The 20,706-nt window shown below is 46.3% G+C and overlaps 1 protein-coding gene across 1 annotated transcript in view; it reads right to left on the bottom strand.

Moving 5' to 3' along the window:
- The window catches only part of Xpnpep2 (X-prolyl aminopeptidase 2), a 29,077-nt gene extending 9,886 nt beyond the window's left edge, over nt 1-19,191 (bottom strand). The window contains exons 1-14 of the mRNA XM_036174957.1: nt 19,143-19,191; nt 16,558-16,631; nt 14,307-14,417; nt 13,011-13,074; nt 11,968-12,072; nt 11,655-11,741; nt 10,257-10,403; nt 6,950-7,051; nt 6,244-6,325; nt 5,772-5,967; nt 5,014-5,103; nt 4,191-4,300; nt 3,450-3,527; nt 631-702 (exon numbers count right to left, since the gene is read on the bottom strand). Coding sequence (XP_036030850.1) covers nt 631-702; nt 3,450-3,527; nt 4,191-4,300; nt 5,014-5,103; nt 5,772-5,967; nt 6,244-6,325; nt 6,950-7,051; nt 10,257-10,403; nt 11,655-11,741; nt 11,968-12,072; nt 13,011-13,074; nt 14,307-14,417; nt 16,558-16,631; nt 19,143-19,191 — 1,367 coding nt within the window. The remainder of the gene's footprint in view (nt 1-630; nt 703-3,449; nt 3,528-4,190; nt 4,301-5,013; nt 5,104-5,771; nt 5,968-6,243; nt 6,326-6,949; nt 7,052-10,256; nt 10,404-11,654; nt 11,742-11,967; nt 12,073-13,010; nt 13,075-14,306; nt 14,418-16,557; nt 16,632-19,142) is intronic.
- Nucleotides 19,192-20,706: the final 1,515 nt, after the last annotated feature.

Here is a 20,706-nt window from a genome sequence, read left to right as displayed (position 1 = left end):
ATGATTGCCCACACATTTCGAAGGAATGCCTACTTAGCTTATTCAACATGACTGGCACATTGGACTGTTTAGGTTGATGTGGTGCAAGAGAATCACATCTAAAGGGTTACTTCTTTCATCTGCCTCTATCTCCAACCTCACATGGTCAGTCATCCTGCCACAGGGAGTGAAATGGCTCTGATGTGGGCTGAGTCTAGGGCTTGCATGAGTGGGTGAGAAAATGGGTGCTGGTGTTTGTGCAGCCAGGCAGATCCATGTAAATAATTTGCAGGCTTGAAAAAAAATTACTTAAGCAAGTAGAATCTTTTCCTAATTCCCACACAGGTGTTGCATGAGTGCCCCCATTATTCTGATCTCTGTGTATTTTCTACTGTGCAGGCTGAGAATTCCCTTCCTTGATGCCTCTGCCCAAGTCTTGTGCATGGGATCTAGAGAGTGGCAGAGTATACCTGCCTCAGTTCTCTAACAAGTTGTGGGAACAGGAGGAGGCTGCCCAGGGCTTATTCAATGCAGGTCTGTGCTTTAATCAAATGAAGACCGATGACCCAGGAAAGCCAGCTTTAGCCAGCCTCTGGAAGCCCCAGATGTCTGAGCTGAGATGTAGGCCAAGGCATGATGGGGTGTACATACCAGTATTGCCCTCCAGAATCCACCAGGTACATCTCATCTGAGGACAGCTTGCGATGCAGCTCCTTAGTTGGGCTGGGAAAGACAATGAGTACTGAGGGGGGAATCTGAATCCTGCACTGGGCAAACAGGGTGGACACGAGGATGGGGGCTGAGGAGAAATAGAACTCCTTCCCGACTTGGGAGCTAGCCTTCAGGCTCTTTGCTCTGGGAAATAACTGTCTCTCAAAGGACTCCAGGAAAGCACTTGGCTCCAACTGCAGCTGCCATCCTCAGCACACTTCTGTTTATCCTGCATGTGGCCAAGCCAAGACCTTGGTTCCCAGGGAGGGGAGCTAAGAGTCTCAGAGGCTACTTGGTTCAGCCATCTCTGCTCACAAAAGAACACATCTGCAGAGGCTAGAGGCTTGTAAGAGGTCCACAGCAAAGCAGAGAGGTGCTGGGCTTGAGCTCTTTCTCAGTAACTTCTTGGTGTATCTAAGAGGACCCTAAGAAGCAAGGGCACAGGAAGAGAGGGGACTTCAAGGGTAGGGTTAGAGAACAATTTTTTTTCTTTTTTTCTCTTTTGGTTTTCCGAGACAGGGTTTCTCTGTGTAGCTTTGTGCCTTTCCTGGAACTCGCTTTGGAGACCAGGTTGGCCTTGAACTCACAGAGATCCGCCTGGCTCTGCCTCCTAGTGCTGGGATTAAAGGCGTGCGCCACCACTGCCCGGCTGGAGAACAATTTGTTAGAGAACTGAGGCAGGTATACTCTGCCACTCTCTAGATCCCATGCGCAAGACTTGGGCGGAGGCATCAAGGAAGGGAATTCTCAGACATGTTAGGTCTTTCTCTGGAGAGCATTTGACACATTTTCTGTCATGTCCAGGCCAACCTGATGCATCTGGTCAGCTTGGCCTCCAAATTTTATCAGGCAGGCCTACCATGGTTTGTTTTCTATGGGAATCAACCATGTGGACTAACATATTTTGGTTTCACTATGGTTGGTGGAGGTTAAGTAGACAGGCTTTTCGTTATGGGGTTTTCTTTGGTATTCATACCTGTAGTCACAAAGAGGGATCACAAGTTCCTTGTCAGCCTGAGCTACAAAGCAAAACCCTGTTTCAAGCTAGGTGTGACCGTGCACACCTGTAAACCCAGCATTTAAGAGGCAGAGGCAGAGGTCAGGAGGTAAAACCCAATCTAAACTACACAGTGAGTTTGAGGCTAGCCTGGGCTACATGAGACCTTGTCTCAAAACAAAACAAAAAAAAAACTATCTCAGACAAAGGAATAACAGAAATAACTCACAACAAGAAAGAAAAAGGGGCTGGAGAGATGGCTCAGTGGTTAAGAGCACTGACTGCTCTTCCAGAGGTCCTGAGTTCAATTCCCAGCAACCACATGGTGGCTCACAACCATCTGTAATGAGATCTAAATATGGTACATATACACAATGGAGTACTACTCAGCAGAGAAAAACAATGACATCATGAAGTTTGCAGGCAAATGGATAGATCTAGAAAAAATCATCCTGAGTGAGGTAACCCAGACTCAGAAGGACAAACATGGTATGTATTCACTCATAGTAGGATACTAGATGTAAAACAAAGATGACTAGACTGCTACACAACTCCAGGGAGGCTACCTAGAAAACGGGACCCTAGGAAAGACACAGGGATAGCCCAATGACAGAGAAATGGATGAGATCTACATGAACAACCTGGATGACAGTGGGAGTAATGAAGGGCAAGGTTTGAGGGAAAGAAAGCTTAGGGGAGCAGGAGATCCCAGCTGGATCAAGAACAGAAAGGGAGAACGAGCAATAACAGACCATGATAAATGAAGACCACATGAGAACAGGAATAGGCAGAGTGCTGGAGAGGTCCCCAGAAATCCACAATGATACATCCTCTGTAGACTGCTGGCAATGGTTGAGAGAAAGCCTGATCTGACCTAGTCTGGTGATCAGATGGCCAAACACCCTAACTGTCATGCTGGAACTCTCATCCAATAACTTTTGGAAGTGGATGCAGAGATCCTCAGCCAGGCCCCAGTTGGAGCTCCAGGACTCCAATTGTCGAGAAAGAGGAGGGATTGTAAGAGCATGAATTGTTGAGCCCAAGATTGGAAAAGCACAGGGACAAATAGCCAAACGAATGGAAACACATGAATTATGAACCAAAGGCTGTGGAGCCCCCAGCTGGATCAGGCCCTCTGGATAAGAGAGACAATAGAATAGCTTGAACTGTTTGGGAGGCACCCAGGCTGTGGGACCCAGAGCTGTCCTTAGTGCATGAGCTGTCGGTTTGGAACCTTGGGCTTACACAGGGACACTTTGCTCAGCCTGGAAGGAGAGGACTGGACCTGCCTGTACTGAATCCACCAGGTTTAAATGAATCCCCAGGGGAGTCTTGGCCCTGGAGGAGATGGGAATGGAGGGAAGGTGGGGGTGGGGGCGAGAGGGGGGAGGACAGGGGAACCTATGGCTGATGTGTAAAATTAAAACACAAATATAACAAATAACAAAAAGAAAAAAGAAAAAAAGCTTTTAACAGTATCTATGCTTTCCTTAAACTTTAAAGACCTCAGAGCATCCAAGCACCCCCCCCCACCCGCCCAAGTCCTAGTTTTTTAGGGACACAAGCCACACTCAGGCCTTTTAATTTTAATGAGCTTCTAAATAGCAAAGTAGTTCCTTCCTTGACTACCCACAGTCCCGAAGGCCCCAAACCCTAAATGTTAACCCAGAGCTCAGTGTATTTCCTTCTCACCCCAGTCCCTCTGTTTATAACAATGACCCCTGTTCACAAGTACTCTAGAAAATTCTTTGTTCTGAAATACCTGTAATGGGCCAGGGCAGCATTCAGGCCACTAGCAGAGATGGTTTCAAAACTGGGTCCAGAGGAGAAGTTTTCATTCCTAGGCAGGGCAATGTAAAGAATAATCAGAATGGTCCAGGGACTAAGCTGTGACTTACACAGCTTATCTTACACAGCAAATGAAGCCCCGGCTGCCTTCACCCAAGCCTGGCTCCATCTGCCTCTCTAAGTTGTCCTGTCACATGTAGGGAGAGCACTCAAATATGGAGAAGAACAGATCATGGATACCAATTCTTGGCCCTCTGCCTCCGTTTTACTTACGGGAGAGAAGAAATGTAGTTCCTGTATCTGAAAAACATCCTATCCGTGTGTTATGTCTTGTACCTCAAACCTAGATGGCACCACAAGCTACCTCGGGAAACCTTCTCTCTACTGGAAGCTCCCAAGAGCGCCCCCCCCCCCCCCCCGCATACCCGCACTCTCCCACCCCCTCACCCCCCTACCCCCACCCCCACACCGTCCGGCCAGCCTTTCTCAGGGAGAGCAGGCTGCATATGAGGCATTCGCTAGGGGGTGCTGTTGGGTTGTCCCGCTTTCAGCGGGGCTGGGGAATGTCTTCCAACACCCCCTGCACAGCTCCCAGACCACCCACGAACCTGTCAATCTCACTTCCAAATACAAGCAGGATCTTTCTTCCTCCTAAGGGGACTAATTACTCCTTACTTCCCCACCCCCGCGCACCAAAAGATAATAAGTCCTGTACCGTCGTAACTCATCAATGTGTTCTGCCCCAGAAAACTCATCCACCGTGCCTTTGGGCACGTTCTTCTCCAACCAGACCAAGTACTGGATCACAACTACAGCATCCCGCACCTGAAGCAGGAAGCACACCAGTGACTGAAGCTGGCCAGAGTGGCTGCTTCCTCACTCAGGGAAGATCAGATAGCTGCCCTGGGATTGAGTGCTTTAAAAATATGATAATTTTTACCAGCTACTGGATAGCAAAGGATTCTCGTTAATGTTTCTATCTAATCAGAGTGTGCTCGTGTTTTTAAAAGCGTTCTTATCTTTAAAAATACTTACTGAAGCGCTGATGGCCAAAATGATAGGATATGTGGGATTTGTCTTAAAATAATCCAGCAGCAAGGGGTGGGAGGGAAGGGTCATGCATGGGATGGGGGGTGTTTACAGATGAAACAGCATTAGGCATGGCTTGATGATTGTTGAAGCTAGGTAATGGGGACATGGGGAATCTTGGGCAATTTTCTCTACTGTAGTGTACGTTAAAATTTTTTCTTAAGAAAAATTCTTTCAAAATGAGGTCTTTTATCCTAATGTTAAGACTATTCTAAAAAGCGAGCTATCTTCTTGCCAGGCAGGAAATCATTACAGCTAGCACTTATTTAATGTAGGCAGTGTTCAAAGCAATGCACATCACCACATCTAATATCTACATACCTAGATAGATATAAAGATAGGTATTTGATGTGTGTTCCGTGCTTTCACTGAGAGTCGTCTTCAGGGTTCTCTCTAGAAGGGTAACCCATCAGACAGACCTCCCCAAAGGCCATGCCATAGGGACTTACGTGGCTGGCCTTCAGGAGGGCCTGTTCCTTGCTGTTCTTCACAGCCTTTATTAGCATTACTGGGGAGTAGGTGCTTGTCACGACTTTCTCCTGTTGGAAGCATGGACCAAAAGATAAACAGTAAACAAAGGACAGAGAAGACCCAGCTGGGGCGAGGCTGGGAGACTCGCTGATCTCTCTCATGGCCATGCTCTCTCCTTTGGCTGCTTTCTGGACATGCAGATCTCTTGCTGAACATTGCCCTGGTACCAGCAGTCAGGCCTGGCATGCTGCAGTCCACAGGCCGTTCTAGCAGCGTGAAGTGTGCTGTATGTATCAGAGCAATTACCATGTACTCTGTCAGCCATGGGACTTCACAAGTACTATCTCTGTGAACTCAGACAGCAGCTCCTGTAAGTGCTCCGCTTCACTGCTATTTTAAAGAAACAGAGATCTAGACTTGAATGAGCCACTTAGCTAATGCCACTGCATGGCCATTTAGGAAAAGAGCTCTGTTCAGTACCAGGTTCAGCTGACTCTAAAGCTTCTTCTAGATCAGGCTGTATTTTGTTTAGCTTCTGTAGCTGTATGGGCTCTGTGGAGAGACACCCCTGCTGCCTCCTCCTACTCCCCTCCTCTTTTTCAGTCTTCTGTCACTGAGGTCTACAAGAGTACCCACTGCACATTTGCTGACTGACTAGCTGGCCCAATGGCTGAGGGCCTCTATTATAAGTGGCCAGTTGTCATGACAACTCCAAGTCAGTGACTGGCCAACCTACCTCAGGTATCACTTCATAGAGCCCACAGGTGGTGTAGCTGAGCCCAATCAAGATTGTTACGTTGCCTAGGGCATAGGCCTTTACACTCTCTCGAATTTGACTGTAGTCCTCAAGCTGCACACACATGGGTGATGTGCAGTTTGTGTTCAGGTACTGCAGGGTCTCAGGGCTAAAGCGGCTCTTGTTGACAAACAACCTAGGTGGAGAGGGAAGACCAGGAGAGCCCTGAATGCCTACCTATTAAGAAAGACACGAGGAACTGGGGCCATATACCACTCTTTTGATTCCCAAGGAAGCCAGCATAGAGAGCTCAAAGTCAGCGCGTCAAGAGTAGCCAGTGGGAAGTCTCCTGGAGAAGTCTGCTGTGGCAGGCACCCGAACTCATGAGCACCTGAAGGTTGTGAGGTCAGTGGTACTGGATAGAGTGGAAGTTGGAAGAAATGCGCAACAGTAAGCCAAGGAGAAGCTGTACCTGATAGAAGAGTCCGTGAGCAGCGTGTAGGAGTAGAAGAAAGGATTATAGGGGATGTCGCTACTACGAAGGTTGAAGAGCCCTGGAAAAAGGAATTGATGGGACTTTTGGAGGCCATTCTGCATGGGAGCAGGCATTGCTGACACCTATGGTCCACTGCTTGCTTTGACCTCAAGATTACGCCAGCAGCTTGTGGCATTTGCCTCTGATTGCTTCTCAATCTTCTTAGAGATCTTTGAGATGATGAAGAGAGCTATGGACTTCTCCCCCATAAAATGTAGATAGGTGACATTCAGCACATAGTATTGGTTCATCCTCCAAATGTCTGAAGCCTAGCCATGGAAACTGAGCAGAAAGCCCTCAGCCACGTGGGGACAGAGTAGGGTTACTCTGGGTATTAAGTGGCCCCGACGACAGCCAGGGCTGCTGGTGGCTTTGCAGGCCTTCTTCCCCCTAAGGAGACAGAATCACTGTTTTTCCTGGATGGCCTGTGGGCTAGCCCCTCTGGCTTGAAGCTCCCTGGGCACCTTATTCTGCAGCCCTGAGCAGCTGCTGTCTAAGGCCTCTGAGTTCCCCTGGGCCATGACCATAGAGCTCCTAGCAACTGGTGACTGACTATGCTGTTATCTCAGGAAGAGCTGTAAGCTGCAAGGCCTAGGAGGCCTGGGACTACAGGACCCATTTGCATTCATAATTTCCCACTCACAAGCTGTCTCATCAAGTGCTGATAGAAGGAGACCAGTGGGAGCCATGGTATGGTTCTGCATATAGCTTCGGACGGTGGTTACTTTCTCCTGCCAAGTGCTCCCTAGAAGCAAAGGAACCCAAAGAAGTATGAGTGACACACCTTGTCTTTGGCACAGGGCTCCTGGGAAACTCCTTAAGGGTAGGAGTTTTCCTTTCTTTCTGGTGGAGGAGATGGAACCAATGGCCTTGAACACTGGGCAAGTGCTCTATAATTGAACTACTCCAGCTTTCTATGTTTCCAAAAGCAGTAGAATTCTATCTTCAAACAGTTGTGTTATTAATGATGTAGGCCTTGGACCCAGATGGCACTCGAATAATCTTCTTGCCATTAGTAACTGGGTGTGATCTTGGGAAAATTACTTGACACCTCTGTCTCTCATGTTGCACATCTGTTAGATGAGGGTGGGTGTAACAGCAGTATCTACCTCAATAGGTTTGCTGCAAAAATCCAATGGATTGACATTTATAAAGCTGTAGAAAGGCATTCGCTAAGCTTCAGACTGCTTTTTTTTTTTAACCTGTAATAACCCTAAAGAAGGAACAGAAGAGCTGCTTAAATGGACGAAGGGAGAGAGGAGTGGGTGGTGGTTAACTTTCCCTGCAGTAACTTCAGCACTTAGTAAGCCATAGCTATTGGACTCAGCACTTCTTGGCATTGTTGAATGCTGACATGCACCGTTTTACAGATAAGCAAAGTGAGGCTTCAGAGAGGTAAAGTGACTTGCCTAGGGTTTCATGAAGGGGTCGACCTGAGATTTGAACTCATGTCTGTGTGATGGGCCTGGCCCACAGTCCTAATCTGTACAAACCCTGAGCTCCCCTTTGAACATTTTCAGTGTTCTAAGTAGTCTTCACACTTTGTCCGTACTATCCTTTCTAGAATGCATGGATCTAGTTCCAGGAGTTCAGTTTTCAGCTCCCATTTCTGCCTCCTCCAAGGCTTGTAAAGTCTCTCTCTAGACAGCACTGGAAAAAACTTGGCAGAATGTCATGAGCATCAAGACTCCTCCTTGGGCCCAGATACAGAAATGATAACTTAATGCTATTAAAAAACTTTATGCAAATGGATAAAACTTTTTAACTAGAACCAAAAGCTTTGGGTATGATACACTTTTTAGGGTTATTTTATTCTGATAAAACAGACATAATATAAAATGTATCATTTTAGCCTAGATAAAGTACACAATTCAGCTGGCTTTCAGAACCTCATAGTATTGTGCAACCATTGCCAGTATCTGATTCTAAAACATTTTCAACATCCGCAAAGAAAACCTTGTACCCATTAAGAAGTCACTCCCCATTTCTTCTCCTTCCAGCCCCAGGAAAACACTAATCTATTTTCTGTCTATGAGTTTGCCAATGCTGAGTGTTTCATAGAAATGGAATCATACAAGATATGGCTCCTTTCACTTAAAATTATGATCACAATTCATGAGTATTACTTGGTATGGTGACACATGACTAATCCTAGCATGTGGGAGGCTGAAACAGGAGCGCCGTGAGTTTGAGGCCTGTTTAGGCAATATAGTAAGTTTAATGTCAGCCTAGGCTACAGGGTGAGATCCTGCCTCAAAAACAAAACAAACGCCCCCAGCAACTTATAATTCACAAAAAGAAAGATGTGTGACTATGATCCATTTTGTGAAAACAAAAACACACATAAATGGTCTGATGTGAGTGGCTAACTTTCCACCTGCCACTCATTCTCTTTGTTCCATCCCCAACCCCACCCTTAAAACCTACACATGAAAAAAAAATCCTAACATGGCTGGAGAGGAAAATTTACTTTTGTCTAGGCGTCTTGAAGCTGAACTCTGTTCTTTGGCTTCTGAGCCGAGCTCTGACTCCAAATGGCTTTTCCTTGAAGAGTGCAGATGCCTCAGCATCTCCTAGCTTATGGGAAGTGACAAAATGCACGTGAATTCTGTCCCAATCCTGGGTTAGCCTTTTTTTTTTTTTTTTTTTTTTAAATCAGAACCCTTTTATCCTCACGTTTCCCCAGAACCATGGTGGCCTTTGTAGCTGAGAAAAGTGAGGGGTTTTTGTGATGAAATACTCATAAATAGCAGGCTGTGCACAAAGATGATTCTGTAAGTTACACTGGCGTGCAGGAAGACATTGGACGCTGTTTCGACTTGTGTCATCAGAGCCACAGTTTTGAAATCCCTCCTGCTTTCATGACTCCTTTCTAAATCAGAAATCATATGTGGAATTGTATGTGGAAAGGGGGTTCGCAGATTGCTCAATGTGACAAGAAATGCATCTCCACTGGTCCATTCAGAATTTCCAGGGAAGTAAAAATAGTTAGTGATCAAGACCGTGGTCGGGATTTAGTTATTGCTTACAAGAACTATAATGCAAACTGATCTTTTATATCAGATTAAGATAGTGCCAATGAGGTCAGGGTTATGGATGTTAGAATTTTCTAGGTCAATTAACCTTCTTTTGTGGTCCAGCCAAAACTTGAACCCTCTTCCATGCCACAGAGTGACATTGAACTTAGTCATTTACTGTCCAAGTCATTCATGTCCTAAATCTAAATTCCTCCTCAGAGTAGAACCAGAAGCAAAGGGGCAAATGACCAATCAGCTTCCACTACCAGATAATCAACTAAACAACTAAGATCACAGACTTCTCTCTTAAAAAAGCTTTGGGGTGGGGGGGGCAGAGGGCTCAACAGTAAGAGTACTGGTTGCTCTTTCAGCGGATGTGGGTTCGATTCCCAGCACCCACATGGCAGCTCACAACCATCTGAAACTCTAGTCCTAGGGGATCTGACACCCTTTTCTGGACTCCACAAGCACGGTAAGCACATGATACACAGATAACATGCAGGCAAAATATCCATACGTTAAAAAAAGTACAACCAATGTCGCAAAAAACAAAACAAAACAAAACAAAAACAAAAACCAAAAACCAAAACCAAACAACAAAACCTGAAACAATCTTTTCAAAGAAAGGGGGGTTTGTTGTTGAACTCTGCACAAGCCTCCTTTTTCCTCCCTCTCAGCTATGTCTTCCTGCAAATGGGAATACTGCTCATTCCAGTGCTTTCTAAATATAGTCTGGGCACCTCTGGACCCAGGAGAGAGACAAAAGCAGTCTACATTTTAACCACACTTCTCAGGTAGTTTGTCAACCATTACTTTGTTGCCTTGGTTAATGACATTTTCAGGGGAAAAGAACAGGCAGCAGCACTGGGGACCCATGCTGGGAGGGGCCCTCGTTTGTGCAGACCAGGAAGCACAATAGGCTGATGGAATCACCTGTAAATTCTTTTGGCAGGGCATAAATGGGCTGGCTTGGCATTGGGGGCCTCTCTGACCCCCATGCCAGGTCCACAAGGTTGGTTGTCACAGATACCAGATGTCTGTTGGAGTCTTGGAATTCCACATTATAGTCCTCCCAGGAATCTGCAGAGACAGAAAGGAGTCCCTTGCTCCTTGTCCATTTACAACTCAAGGTGAACTGATCTAGGCAAAGTTAGTCCTTCAGCCCTGCCTTTGCTTGGCTCCCATGGCTCCAGCCCCCCAAAGCCTGCCCTAGGCTCTGGCCCTCTGAAATGCATCTCTCTTCTTCCCAGCATGTCTTCCATCTCTCTCTCCTACCTCGATGCCAGCCACTGTCAACTAGCTAAACCTGCCCTTCACTGCCCTACCCCCAGTCCCAGCACTAGGGATTGAACCCAGGACCTTGTGGAAGCCAGGCAAGTACTCTACCACTGCACTATACCCCTGACCCTAATCTGGTCTTTTTAAAGTGTCAGTGACTGGGGACAATCCCTCTGAGGTACGAACCATTTATTAGGAATTAATGTCACCATTCAGATGAAGGGTGATGTTCAGGGCTTTGGATAGGCCAACAAAGAAGTTTGTTTGGAAGTAGAAGCCTTTCAATGCATATTCATGAAGTCGATTTTGATGGTATGTATGGGTTGTCCAGCTGTCTGGGGTCCCAGAACTTGGGGAACTGTATTCTATGGGACCTTTTTTTTTCTTTTTCATTTTTCTTTATTAGGAAATTTTCTGCGCACTCCACATACCACCCACAGATCCCCCCTCCTCCCTCCTCTCACCCATAAGCCCTCTCTCCCAAGCCACCCCGCATCCCCACATCCCCCAAATCTAAGTCTCCCATGGGGAGTCAGCAGAGCCCAGCACACTGAGCCTAGGCAGGTCCAAGGCTTCCCACTGCACCAAGGCTGTGCAAGGTGTCACACCATAGGCACCAGATTCCTATGGGACCCTCTTTAGCTTACAGGCCCTCTCTACACTTTCGATCCTTCTAAGCTACTTTCCAGGAAACGTTTTCTAAAAGATCCCAAGTATCATAATTGGTAGAGTCCCAGGACCCAGGGATAGTTCTGGGGTCAAGGACATCCAGACCTATTTACCCACTGTATTTTAATTATTCCTAGTCTTCCAGATTGGCTTTCTGCATTCATTGCATTTTTTTTGGTGAAGTTTGCATTTGTTCTTTTAGCATATTTTAATTATACAATCCACGAATATCTCGTTGTAAAATATTTCTACAGCCACAACTTCAAGATACCCTGTGGTCATATTACCACTCATTCTAAGCAAATATGTTTGTGTACCTCCCAGGAGGCTGAGTCACCCTCCTTGGCAGCTCACACAAGTCCAGAGACTGAGAGAAAAACATACCAACAGAGAAGAGGAAGGGGTCAAAGCCCACATGGCCTCCAGCAGGGACTTCTGCAAGGATCCAGGCGACAATGGAAGAGACGCTAACTACAAGATGGGAGAGAACACAAAAGTCACTTTGCAGACCAGCATCAGACCCCAGAGCTGGACTCCTGTCTGCGACAATCCTGCCTTACAAATCAGAGATGCCCTCGTAGTTCCTGAACTTCCAACCTAGGCCAAGCACAGCTTTGCAGACAGCCACTCACCTGTATCTCCCCAAAGCTAGTCTAGGGTCCAGGGCTGGGGGGACAAATCCATAAGGGCCTTCTACCTTCCTTATGGAGTTCCCAGTTGCAGTCCATCTGCCTCTCAGCCTGAGTCCAGTAACGACTATCAGTCCAGACAGCTGCTTTCCCCATGGTCACCACGGCAGTACCTGCAGCAGAGCACAGCAGTCTAGGGGTGAGTACGAGGATGACAGTGAGGGGTGGGACTTTGTTGGGTGTGTAATGTAGTACTGGCTCTGTCACGAGGACCTTTTGAATCAGCTTCTCTCCCCCATTGGAAGGAAGAGAGGTAGGAGATGTCGAAGGCACGCTTGGGGGAACCTACAGAGAGCTCCTCTGGCAACCCAGCTCTGCTTTGTGTTGTAGGCCCCTATACAGGGCCTTTAGAACTTTTAGTAGGCCAAGAATCGGCTTGGCTTCTGCAAGTCCAAAGGAGCTAATGCTACACATCGGTGTTCTCAGAAAAAGATGAGGGCTGATAAAGACATCAAACTAGGTGCCCATCTGAGGATTGCTGGGGAAGACGAATACAACAACTGTATGAGAGAGAGAATAAGGGCTCACAATGAGGGAGGCAGAGCACCTTGAGGTCAACAAAGGAAGCTACCTCCATTTAAGAGAATAGGATCAGGACAGGAGGGCTCTTCAGAAACAGAGACAAGACAGCATTAAGAGCCTCCATATTTATGTCTCATTTGGCCATATAGAGTGGTGTTGTCTGTAAAAAGACCCTATAAAGTAAAACTTTATCTCCAAATGAGCTATTATGTAAAAGGAAGAACAGGTTTCTTGTCAATAGATGTGGAAGTGGCAATTGCTTCAGAAACCATTATCAAGGAGCACTGTGCTGGGCCTGGCTGTGGCAGAGGCAGCCAAGCATGGGAAGGAAGCTAGGAGGGCCAGCTCCTATGAAGAACTATGGCCATAGGGTATTGAGATAGCTAACCTGAGGAGCATGCTGGGTTCATAAGGGTGGGGAGAATGAGAATGAACACCAGCCTCTGGTCCTAGGTGCTGAGGAACTGGTCATACCAGGTCCACTATGGATCAGTTTAGGTCTACCAACAGAGTGGGCAATGGCTGTTACCTGCGGTTCCTGTGAAGCCTGAAATCCATGCTCGCCTCTCATCATGTTTGCCAATATATTCACTCTAGGAAATCAACAACACCATCATTAACTTTCTTCATGGAGTCAGATGCCATGTGGAAGGATCCCAACTCCATCTTAGATTTTTCCTGTCTTGCCACACCTGGCATTTCTTCCAGGAAGCCTCTGTAACTCCTTCAGCATACTATCTTCTTTACCTTTCAAAAACTGTCTCTTGGGTTGCCAAACCCACAGTGTAGCACTGGATTTGGTTACACCAGATTGTTCTGCAAAATTTACCACCATGGTCATAATGCAAATTCAGTATGGTCTCTGGCCATGCCTTTTGGTATTCCCCTTCAAATATCATGTCTTCCTCCTGAGTCTATCACACTATATTGGGTACTTCATAAATAACTTCTGCACTGGGCTTTATACACTATTGGCCAGATAGATATCCATATCCATGAATTCTGTATGTGCAGCTTCTATTAATCTTGGCCTTGGTTAAAAAAAAAAAAGTTGGAAAAACTGGGACAGTATTTGGTATATGCTTTTATTGTCATTATTTCCTAAGCAAAACATTTATATAGCATTTGAATTATATTAGGTATTATAAGCCTTCTAGAAATGATTTAAAGCATATGGGAGGTTATGAATAGATTATATGCAAACACTATGTTATTTTATATATGGGAGTTGAAACACTATTCTTTTAGGCTGTAGATACTGGGAGACGACTTAATGTTGCTTCCCATCCTTGAGGATATATTGTTATCTTTGCTGAAAGAAGCTAAGATGCTTGGTCAAACTTCTTAAGCATCCCCAGCAGGTCAGAAATGAATTGAAGCAGATACATTGACTTTGAACATGCCTTTTCTTCTAGCTGGGTTGGTGTGAGGAGCTAGATGAGGTAGAGGTGGAGTGACTGGTGGGAAAAGGTAGGCTGGGTAGGCAGCACTACTGTGTGGGGGAAAGGAGGTCTGCTCCAGATCGTCACCTTGACTTCTGTCTGCTTTCTCCCCAGTCTTCTCCCCACACTTGTATAGTCTAGCCCTCTGGGTGGTCAAGCAACTTTGGCCCTGTTTTTCCTCCAGTGTAAAGAGGTACGTTCTTTCAGTTGACTTTAAACTAGTATATTTGAGCATTCCATTTTCATCCTTTTCACTGTGAAATGCTTTCTCTGTCTTCAGCTTCCAGCTCCTGCTAGCCTCTTGTTTGTGGCTTCTGTTTAGAGACCAACAAGCCCAAGTATGGGAGAAGGAGAAGGCAAAAAAGAACAGAGCTGGTCCTTACCATGTGTGCATCTGTGTCTGGAATGATGTAGGCAGCGAGATTCCAGGCCTGCATCTGCTGGCGGAGGGCTGCAAGCTGCACTGTTGTATTGACTGCAGTAACTGGCAGGTGCTGACAGATAACAGGAAGACACCCAAACACATGGATTGCTTACAGAAAATGACATCTAGGATTTTGCCTCTAGGGGAGCCCCCGGCTTCTCCTGAGGGTGAGTTTAGGGGTATTTAGGCTATATTTAAGAGTCTTGGGGTTGCCAAGCAGTGATGGTACATGCCTTTAATCCCAGCAATTGGGAGACAGAGGCAGCTGGATCTGTATAAGTTTGAGGTCAGCCTGGTCTACAGAGTGAGGGCCAGGACAGCCAGGGCTACACAAAGAAACTCTGTCTTGAAAACAATAACAATAATAACAACAAAACAACAACAACAAAACAAACAAACAAAAAAATGATGAGGTCAGCAAGGCTAGTGGCTGAGGCAGAGGCAGGTGGATCTCTGTGGGTTCAAGGACAGCCTGCTCTAAACAGAGAGTTCAAGGTCAGCCAAAACTATATAGTGAGACCCTTTCTCTAAAGAACAGGGGGAGGGTGGAGTGGGCTGGCTGCTGCTATTATTTGTTAGTCTAAATTAAGAAACCTAAGCTAAGTAGGGATGGCCGTATTGTAGAGCTTGAGGAAAGACCCTTTGTGACAATTAAGGGACCTGAATGTCTACTGGATGTGTGGTTGAAAACTACAGGGGCTTCATCCCTGGTCCCAGGCCAGGCTATGGGCAGTCCCTTTGGGGATATCTTGAGAGTACAGTTGCCAGATATAATGAACAAAAGTACAGGCCACCTATCTGGTTATATTTGACTTTCAGTTAAGCAAGGGATCATATCTTTGTGTTTGTGTGTGTGTGTGTGTGTGTGTGTGTGTGTGTGTGTGTGTGTGTGAGACAGGGTTTCTCTGTGTAGTTTTGGTGCCTGTTCTGGATCTCGCTCTGCAGACCAGACTAGCCTTGAACTCACAGAGATCTGCCTGGCTCTGCCTCTTGAAGGCTGGGATTAAAGGCCTGTGCCACCACCACCCGGCGCCAAGGGATCATATCTTAATATAAGGATGTTCCATGCACTATTTGGGGCACACTTTAATACCAAAATATTATCAGCTGAAATTTAAATGTAATCAAGTCCTGTTTTTCATCCAGCAATCCTACTTTTCCAGTAGTTACCCATTGACCCCAAATAATCCCAGAGAGTGAATGAGTACCCCAGTATTTGTGACATATCCCAGAAAGAGCCTCTTCATGCCAGATATTTCTTTAGAGGGTCTTTTATCTTTCAAATGAAAACCATGTTTTTTTCTTGTTTGTTTGTTTTCTTTGCCTTCTCCTCTACAAGAAATCTAGATTTGTTTGAATACAAAAATTCTGTGGCTTGCTCATTCACTTGCTGGCCCTCATGGTTCTGTAAAGCTGCTATCTCAGGCAATGTTCTATGTTTACCCTGTGGCTCAGACTACTACTGGAGCTTGTCCACTTCCTCACACTTTGGAGCCCATCCCTGCCTGGAGTCCGTTACCCTCTGTAGTTGTGGGAACAATCACTTTAGAGGCCAGCTGGGAAGCTGGCCACTTTCTTCCCTTTACCTCCCATTTCCCAACTGACTTTTGCCTTTCAGATAGGTCTTATAGCTCACTGGCTTCTTCCTTCCATCATCTGCGCTTCCCTCTTCAGAGTTTCCCTCTAGAACAGCAGTTCTCAACCAGTGGGTCATGACTATTGAAAAACACATATTTCCAATGGTCTCAGGAACCCCTGACCATAAAGTTTCGATACTACTTCATAACTGTAATGTTGCTACTGAGTAGGTATCTCAGTTCCTAAGAATATCAGAAATATGTTTTCCAATGGTTGTGACCCACAGCTTGAGAACCACTGCTCTAGAATTTCTGTTTTCATTCTTTCCTAGTCTCAGTTCAAGGCCAGCTAGCAGTCTCTCACTATCTTTACCCCCTCCTCGTGGAAGCTTCCCAGCCCCACACCAGGGCAGAAGCCAACAAGCTGTGGAAATCAGTGGGTCTGAGGAGCGGAGGACCCATAGTGGGTATGTTAGATACCTGAGCTGCTGCTGATTGGTTTTAATAAGAAACAGGGGCCCCAGCGTGCAGAAATCAGAAGAAAGCCTGTAGGAGAGGCTAGCAACTGGGCCGATAGGGGATGGAGAGAAGGATGGGTGGGAGGGGCATGTGGGAATGGGGCCAAGGCCTCACCGGAGGGTTAGTTGAACAGTTTCTCACATCTTCTCTTCCAAGGTACCTAGGTTGTGGGTAACTCCAGGCACATGCTAGGAAATAGGAGACAAAACTAGGGTTATTTGGGGACCAGAGAGCTCTCACAGAGTCAAGGGACATCTTCCCTTAGCCTGTAGGACCCGTATCCTTTGAAACACACCACGCTGGAGACTAAAAATAATCACACTTCATGGGAAATCAGTCTGAACTGGATGGCACCCTGGGTCATGCTCACTGACAAGTGATTGCCACTTTTGGATGGGTTTGTGTTCATTACATCATTTTCCCCTTCTAATCTAATTGTGTCTTTTCAATGTCTAGTAAAGTGGGAAAATTGAATAAATTAAGGCTTTAAATCAAATTTTCTTTGAAATTCCCTAGAGGACCTTGATAATCCACTTTCATGTGTGTATGCATATGATTTATTGAAATACAAGGGTCACTTATACCCTTTCTTACAGTCCAAGTCTCTGCTTACTATTCTAGGCTTCGATTAAATCCAAGACAGCAATCCACCCTAGTCCAAGACTAGGTGGTGAAAGGTGAGTAAACATTCAAAGAACTCCTACTGTGTGCCAGATATGGAATTCAGTAATCGACAGCTGAGCATAGCACTGTATGCCTGTATCACCAATGCTGACAAGGTGGAGGCAGGAATTCAAGATTATCTTTGGCTATGTTGCAAATTTGGAGGCAGCCTGGGTTACATAAGAACCTGTCTCAAAAGATAATGCAGAAGAAAATATAAATGAGCTCGGCAGTCTAACTGCTGCATAGTCATGTACCACATGACACTATTGAGGTCAACCAAGGCTTACATATATAACAATGACCCCATATTATATCGTCTAATGATATTATAGCCATGTGAGTTTTTTAAAGTATATTCCATGTTGTCATGGAACAAAAAAGATTGCCTAATGGTATATTTCCCAGAATGCAGTCCCATTGTCAATTGGCCACAACTGTATCTCCTCTGATATGTGTGACAACCCTATGAGAAATGTATAATTATTCATCTTCTATGATGGAAGAAGCCAAGGTCCAGGTAGGTTTCATAATTTGTTCAGGTTTCGCCACAGCAAATCAGTGGTTAGATGGAGATTTGAAGCCAGGCCATCTAAGGAGGGGGCAGAGAGTGGCACTGGCAGTGTGGCTCAGTGGTAAAGCATTTGCATACTTCGAAAATAAGTCCCCAGTTTTATTTCTCGCACCACCAAAGAAATAGGAGTTAGGGAACTTAACTCCATCTTTTCACTAGGTCAAGCATGGGAAGTCCTGGAAAGTATGTGGGTGGGTGTGGCACACAAGGGTCATAGTATACAGAAACCTAGTTTCCAGTTTGGGCTCTGTACCAAATTTGGTAAGATCCTAAGCAAGCACCCCAATATTCACTTAACAGATGTTTTTAAGTGCCTACTGTGCGCCAGGCACTGAGCTATGCCCCATTAGCTCTGGGGCTGTGTAAAGGAGGCCAGGATTAGAGATCCTTCCTGACCTGAAAGTCCAACAACTTCTTTGCATATCCTGACACTTAGGGCACATACTTCCCTGGAGGCCATGGAGGATTGAGTACAGGGAGATGCTATACTTCTACCTTATAAGTGGCTTCATGAATGCCCTGCTTGAATGACTTGGCCTCATAAACTCAAAGGAAATCTAAGAAATTAATCTAAGAAAATGAACCCCCAATTCCTTAGGAGCAGCTGTCTAGCAAAATGACAGTGCTAAGGTGCCAACCTAGGAAGTGGGACCTAGCCAATCCATGTTCCTCTGAATGCCAGGATATATCACTGTCTCTGTGTTCTCTGGCACAGTGGTGGTACCAAGGAGATACTCATTCATTGGAGGCTGAATTAATGAGCGGGTACTGCTGACAGAACAAAGAAAGATTTCCCCGGGACCAGGGATAGAAGTAGGGAGCTGAACTGGGTACCTGGTTGGAAATAAACAGGACACCATGGATGTGATCTGATTTTCTCCCGTTGGCCTCTTTTCTTGACAAGACCTCAACACTGACCTTTTGTACTTGCCCTGTCCTCCCGGGCTTTTATTGTCTTAGTAAGAATTCTGCTAAGTCAGTTTAGAGAGAACCTCCACCCTTCAATATCTGAGTGGATCAGATTCCTTATCTCTCTACCCTTGATACCTGATTACCCTAGCCTGCCTTCAGCAAGAATCCTGTTAAGTCAGTTTAGCAAGAATTCTCCATCCTTGGACCTTCAAGGATTCCTCTTAGGAACTTTCTGGGCTACAAGCCCTCCAGTCCTAACTGGTTCCAAACCTCTCGCAGTCTGTGCTGTGTGCCCCACCTGTGTCCCTTCTGCAGTCATCATTCAAAAAGTCATCAACCCAATGAGTGTTGAAATAATTTTGTCGTGGGGTGGGAAGGTTCTAAACTAGACTTGATCCAAGTCATGAAGGCCCTGCAGGGGGCCCTTTTCTTCAAGACAGGGTGACAAAGAGAAAGGAGATAATCTGACTCTTAGCCCTCACTCCAAACTTTTCTGAGCCTGGGGAGAAAGACCAGAGTTGCCTTCCCGGAGAGGCTGGGGTACACATACCACAGAGGAGAACAAGCCAGGGGTAGCAGTGCCAGTGGGCTTGGGCCATTGGGTCTCCAGATGCTGGCGATGAGGAGAGGACTGGGTCGTTTATGGCCTCTTCCTCCCGGCCTTTCCTGGGCAGGAGCAGGCAAGGTTGACGGCTGTGTCCTGCTGCTGGATCAGGATCCTTCTCTAATCTTCTGTTTCAGAGGAGTCTGGGAAACCACAGAGGGCAGAGGAGCCTCAGGCTGCCTGGGCAACCTGTGTTGGTTTCTTGTGGCTTGGAGGAGGGTGTGAGCCTACCCCAGGGCACAGTCCAAAGATCTCTGAGCTTGAGGAGCAACAGCTGGTCTCAATCAGCCAGTTTCTCCCATCCCCCTCTTCAGCAGCGCTACCCCAGCAGTTCCTGAATTCTGTTCCCCACCCTCCAACAAGCTGTTTCCCATTAGCTCCTCCACATCAGGCGATGGGTACAGCCCTGCTTTTGCTTTGGGGTGGATATTTGTTCCTACTTCTGCTCCTCCTCCAAGCCCTTCTCGGTAAGAAAAAGCCAGCGAGTTCTCTCTCTCCCCACAACCTCTGCTGTCCCACTCCAGAGAGGTTGATTGCGGCTAGCTGAGGGATGACTTCCTTACAACTGGCATGAATCTCTCCAGTAGTCCATACTAAAAGATACCAGCAGACCTTCCCTTGGGATCCCATAGTCGCAGTCATTTGAATATTCTGGCCTTTACAAACTCTAAACTCCTGAGGGACCTTGATATCTGGGAGGAATACCTTTGAAGGCCCAAAGATTTGGAGGGACCAGGGGCTGCCATGGAAGCAGGAAGAAGACCTAGGAGGAATTTGGGGGCTCTGAGAAGAAATCCTCTTGACACGGCTTCTAGAACAGAGATCTGGTCACCCTGCAGTGTGGCTCATTAAGCAGTAGTCAGTTTCATCAGTGAGCTTCATGCCACACCAAAAGCAGAGATCATATGTGTGTGCTGGCAGGCTCCACCCGACCCCCAGTCTATTTCAGTGGAAAGCTTCAGGCCACAGGCTCCAAGGAAAGGCTTTTGAGAAATTTTGGGGCCCTGTGAGCCCAGATAGAAATACTTCCAAGTGACAATTTATTAGTTTTGATACAAGGTTTTGTATCAAAAGCCTAGCCTAGTCTAGCCTTGAATTTACAATCCTCCTGCCTCAGCCTCCTGGCTTATAGGCTTCAGCCATCATGTCCAGCTTTGACTTTATTTTTAATGTATTTACCTCCTGTTTGTAACCACAATGAATTTAAGGTGACTTTCAACAGTCCATTTAAGAATGAAGTGTAGCCGGGTGGTGGTGGCATAAGCCTTTAATCCCAGCACTCAGGAGGCAGAGGCAGGCAGATCTCTGTGAGTTCGAGGCCAGCCTGGTCTACAGAGCGAGTTCCAGGACAGCCAAGACGACACAGTGAAACCCTGTCTCAAAACAAACAAACAAACAAACAAACAACAACAAAAAAGAATGATGAAGTGTTCCGAGCATGGATGTGGGGGGGGGCAGCTCATTAAGTCCCACCCGTATCTGAGGAGCTATTGGTAATTGATTTCTGTTA

The sequence above is a fragment of the Onychomys torridus genome, chromosome X, assembly GCF_903995425.1.
Source record: "Onychomys torridus chromosome X, mOncTor1.1, whole genome shotgun sequence".
In the NCBI taxonomy this organism is placed as follows: Eukaryota; Metazoa; Chordata; class Mammalia; order Rodentia; family Cricetidae; genus Onychomys; species Onychomys torridus.
The sequence above is the reverse complement of the archived record's forward strand: the minus strand, read 5'-3'. Positions and strand labels throughout refer to the sequence as shown.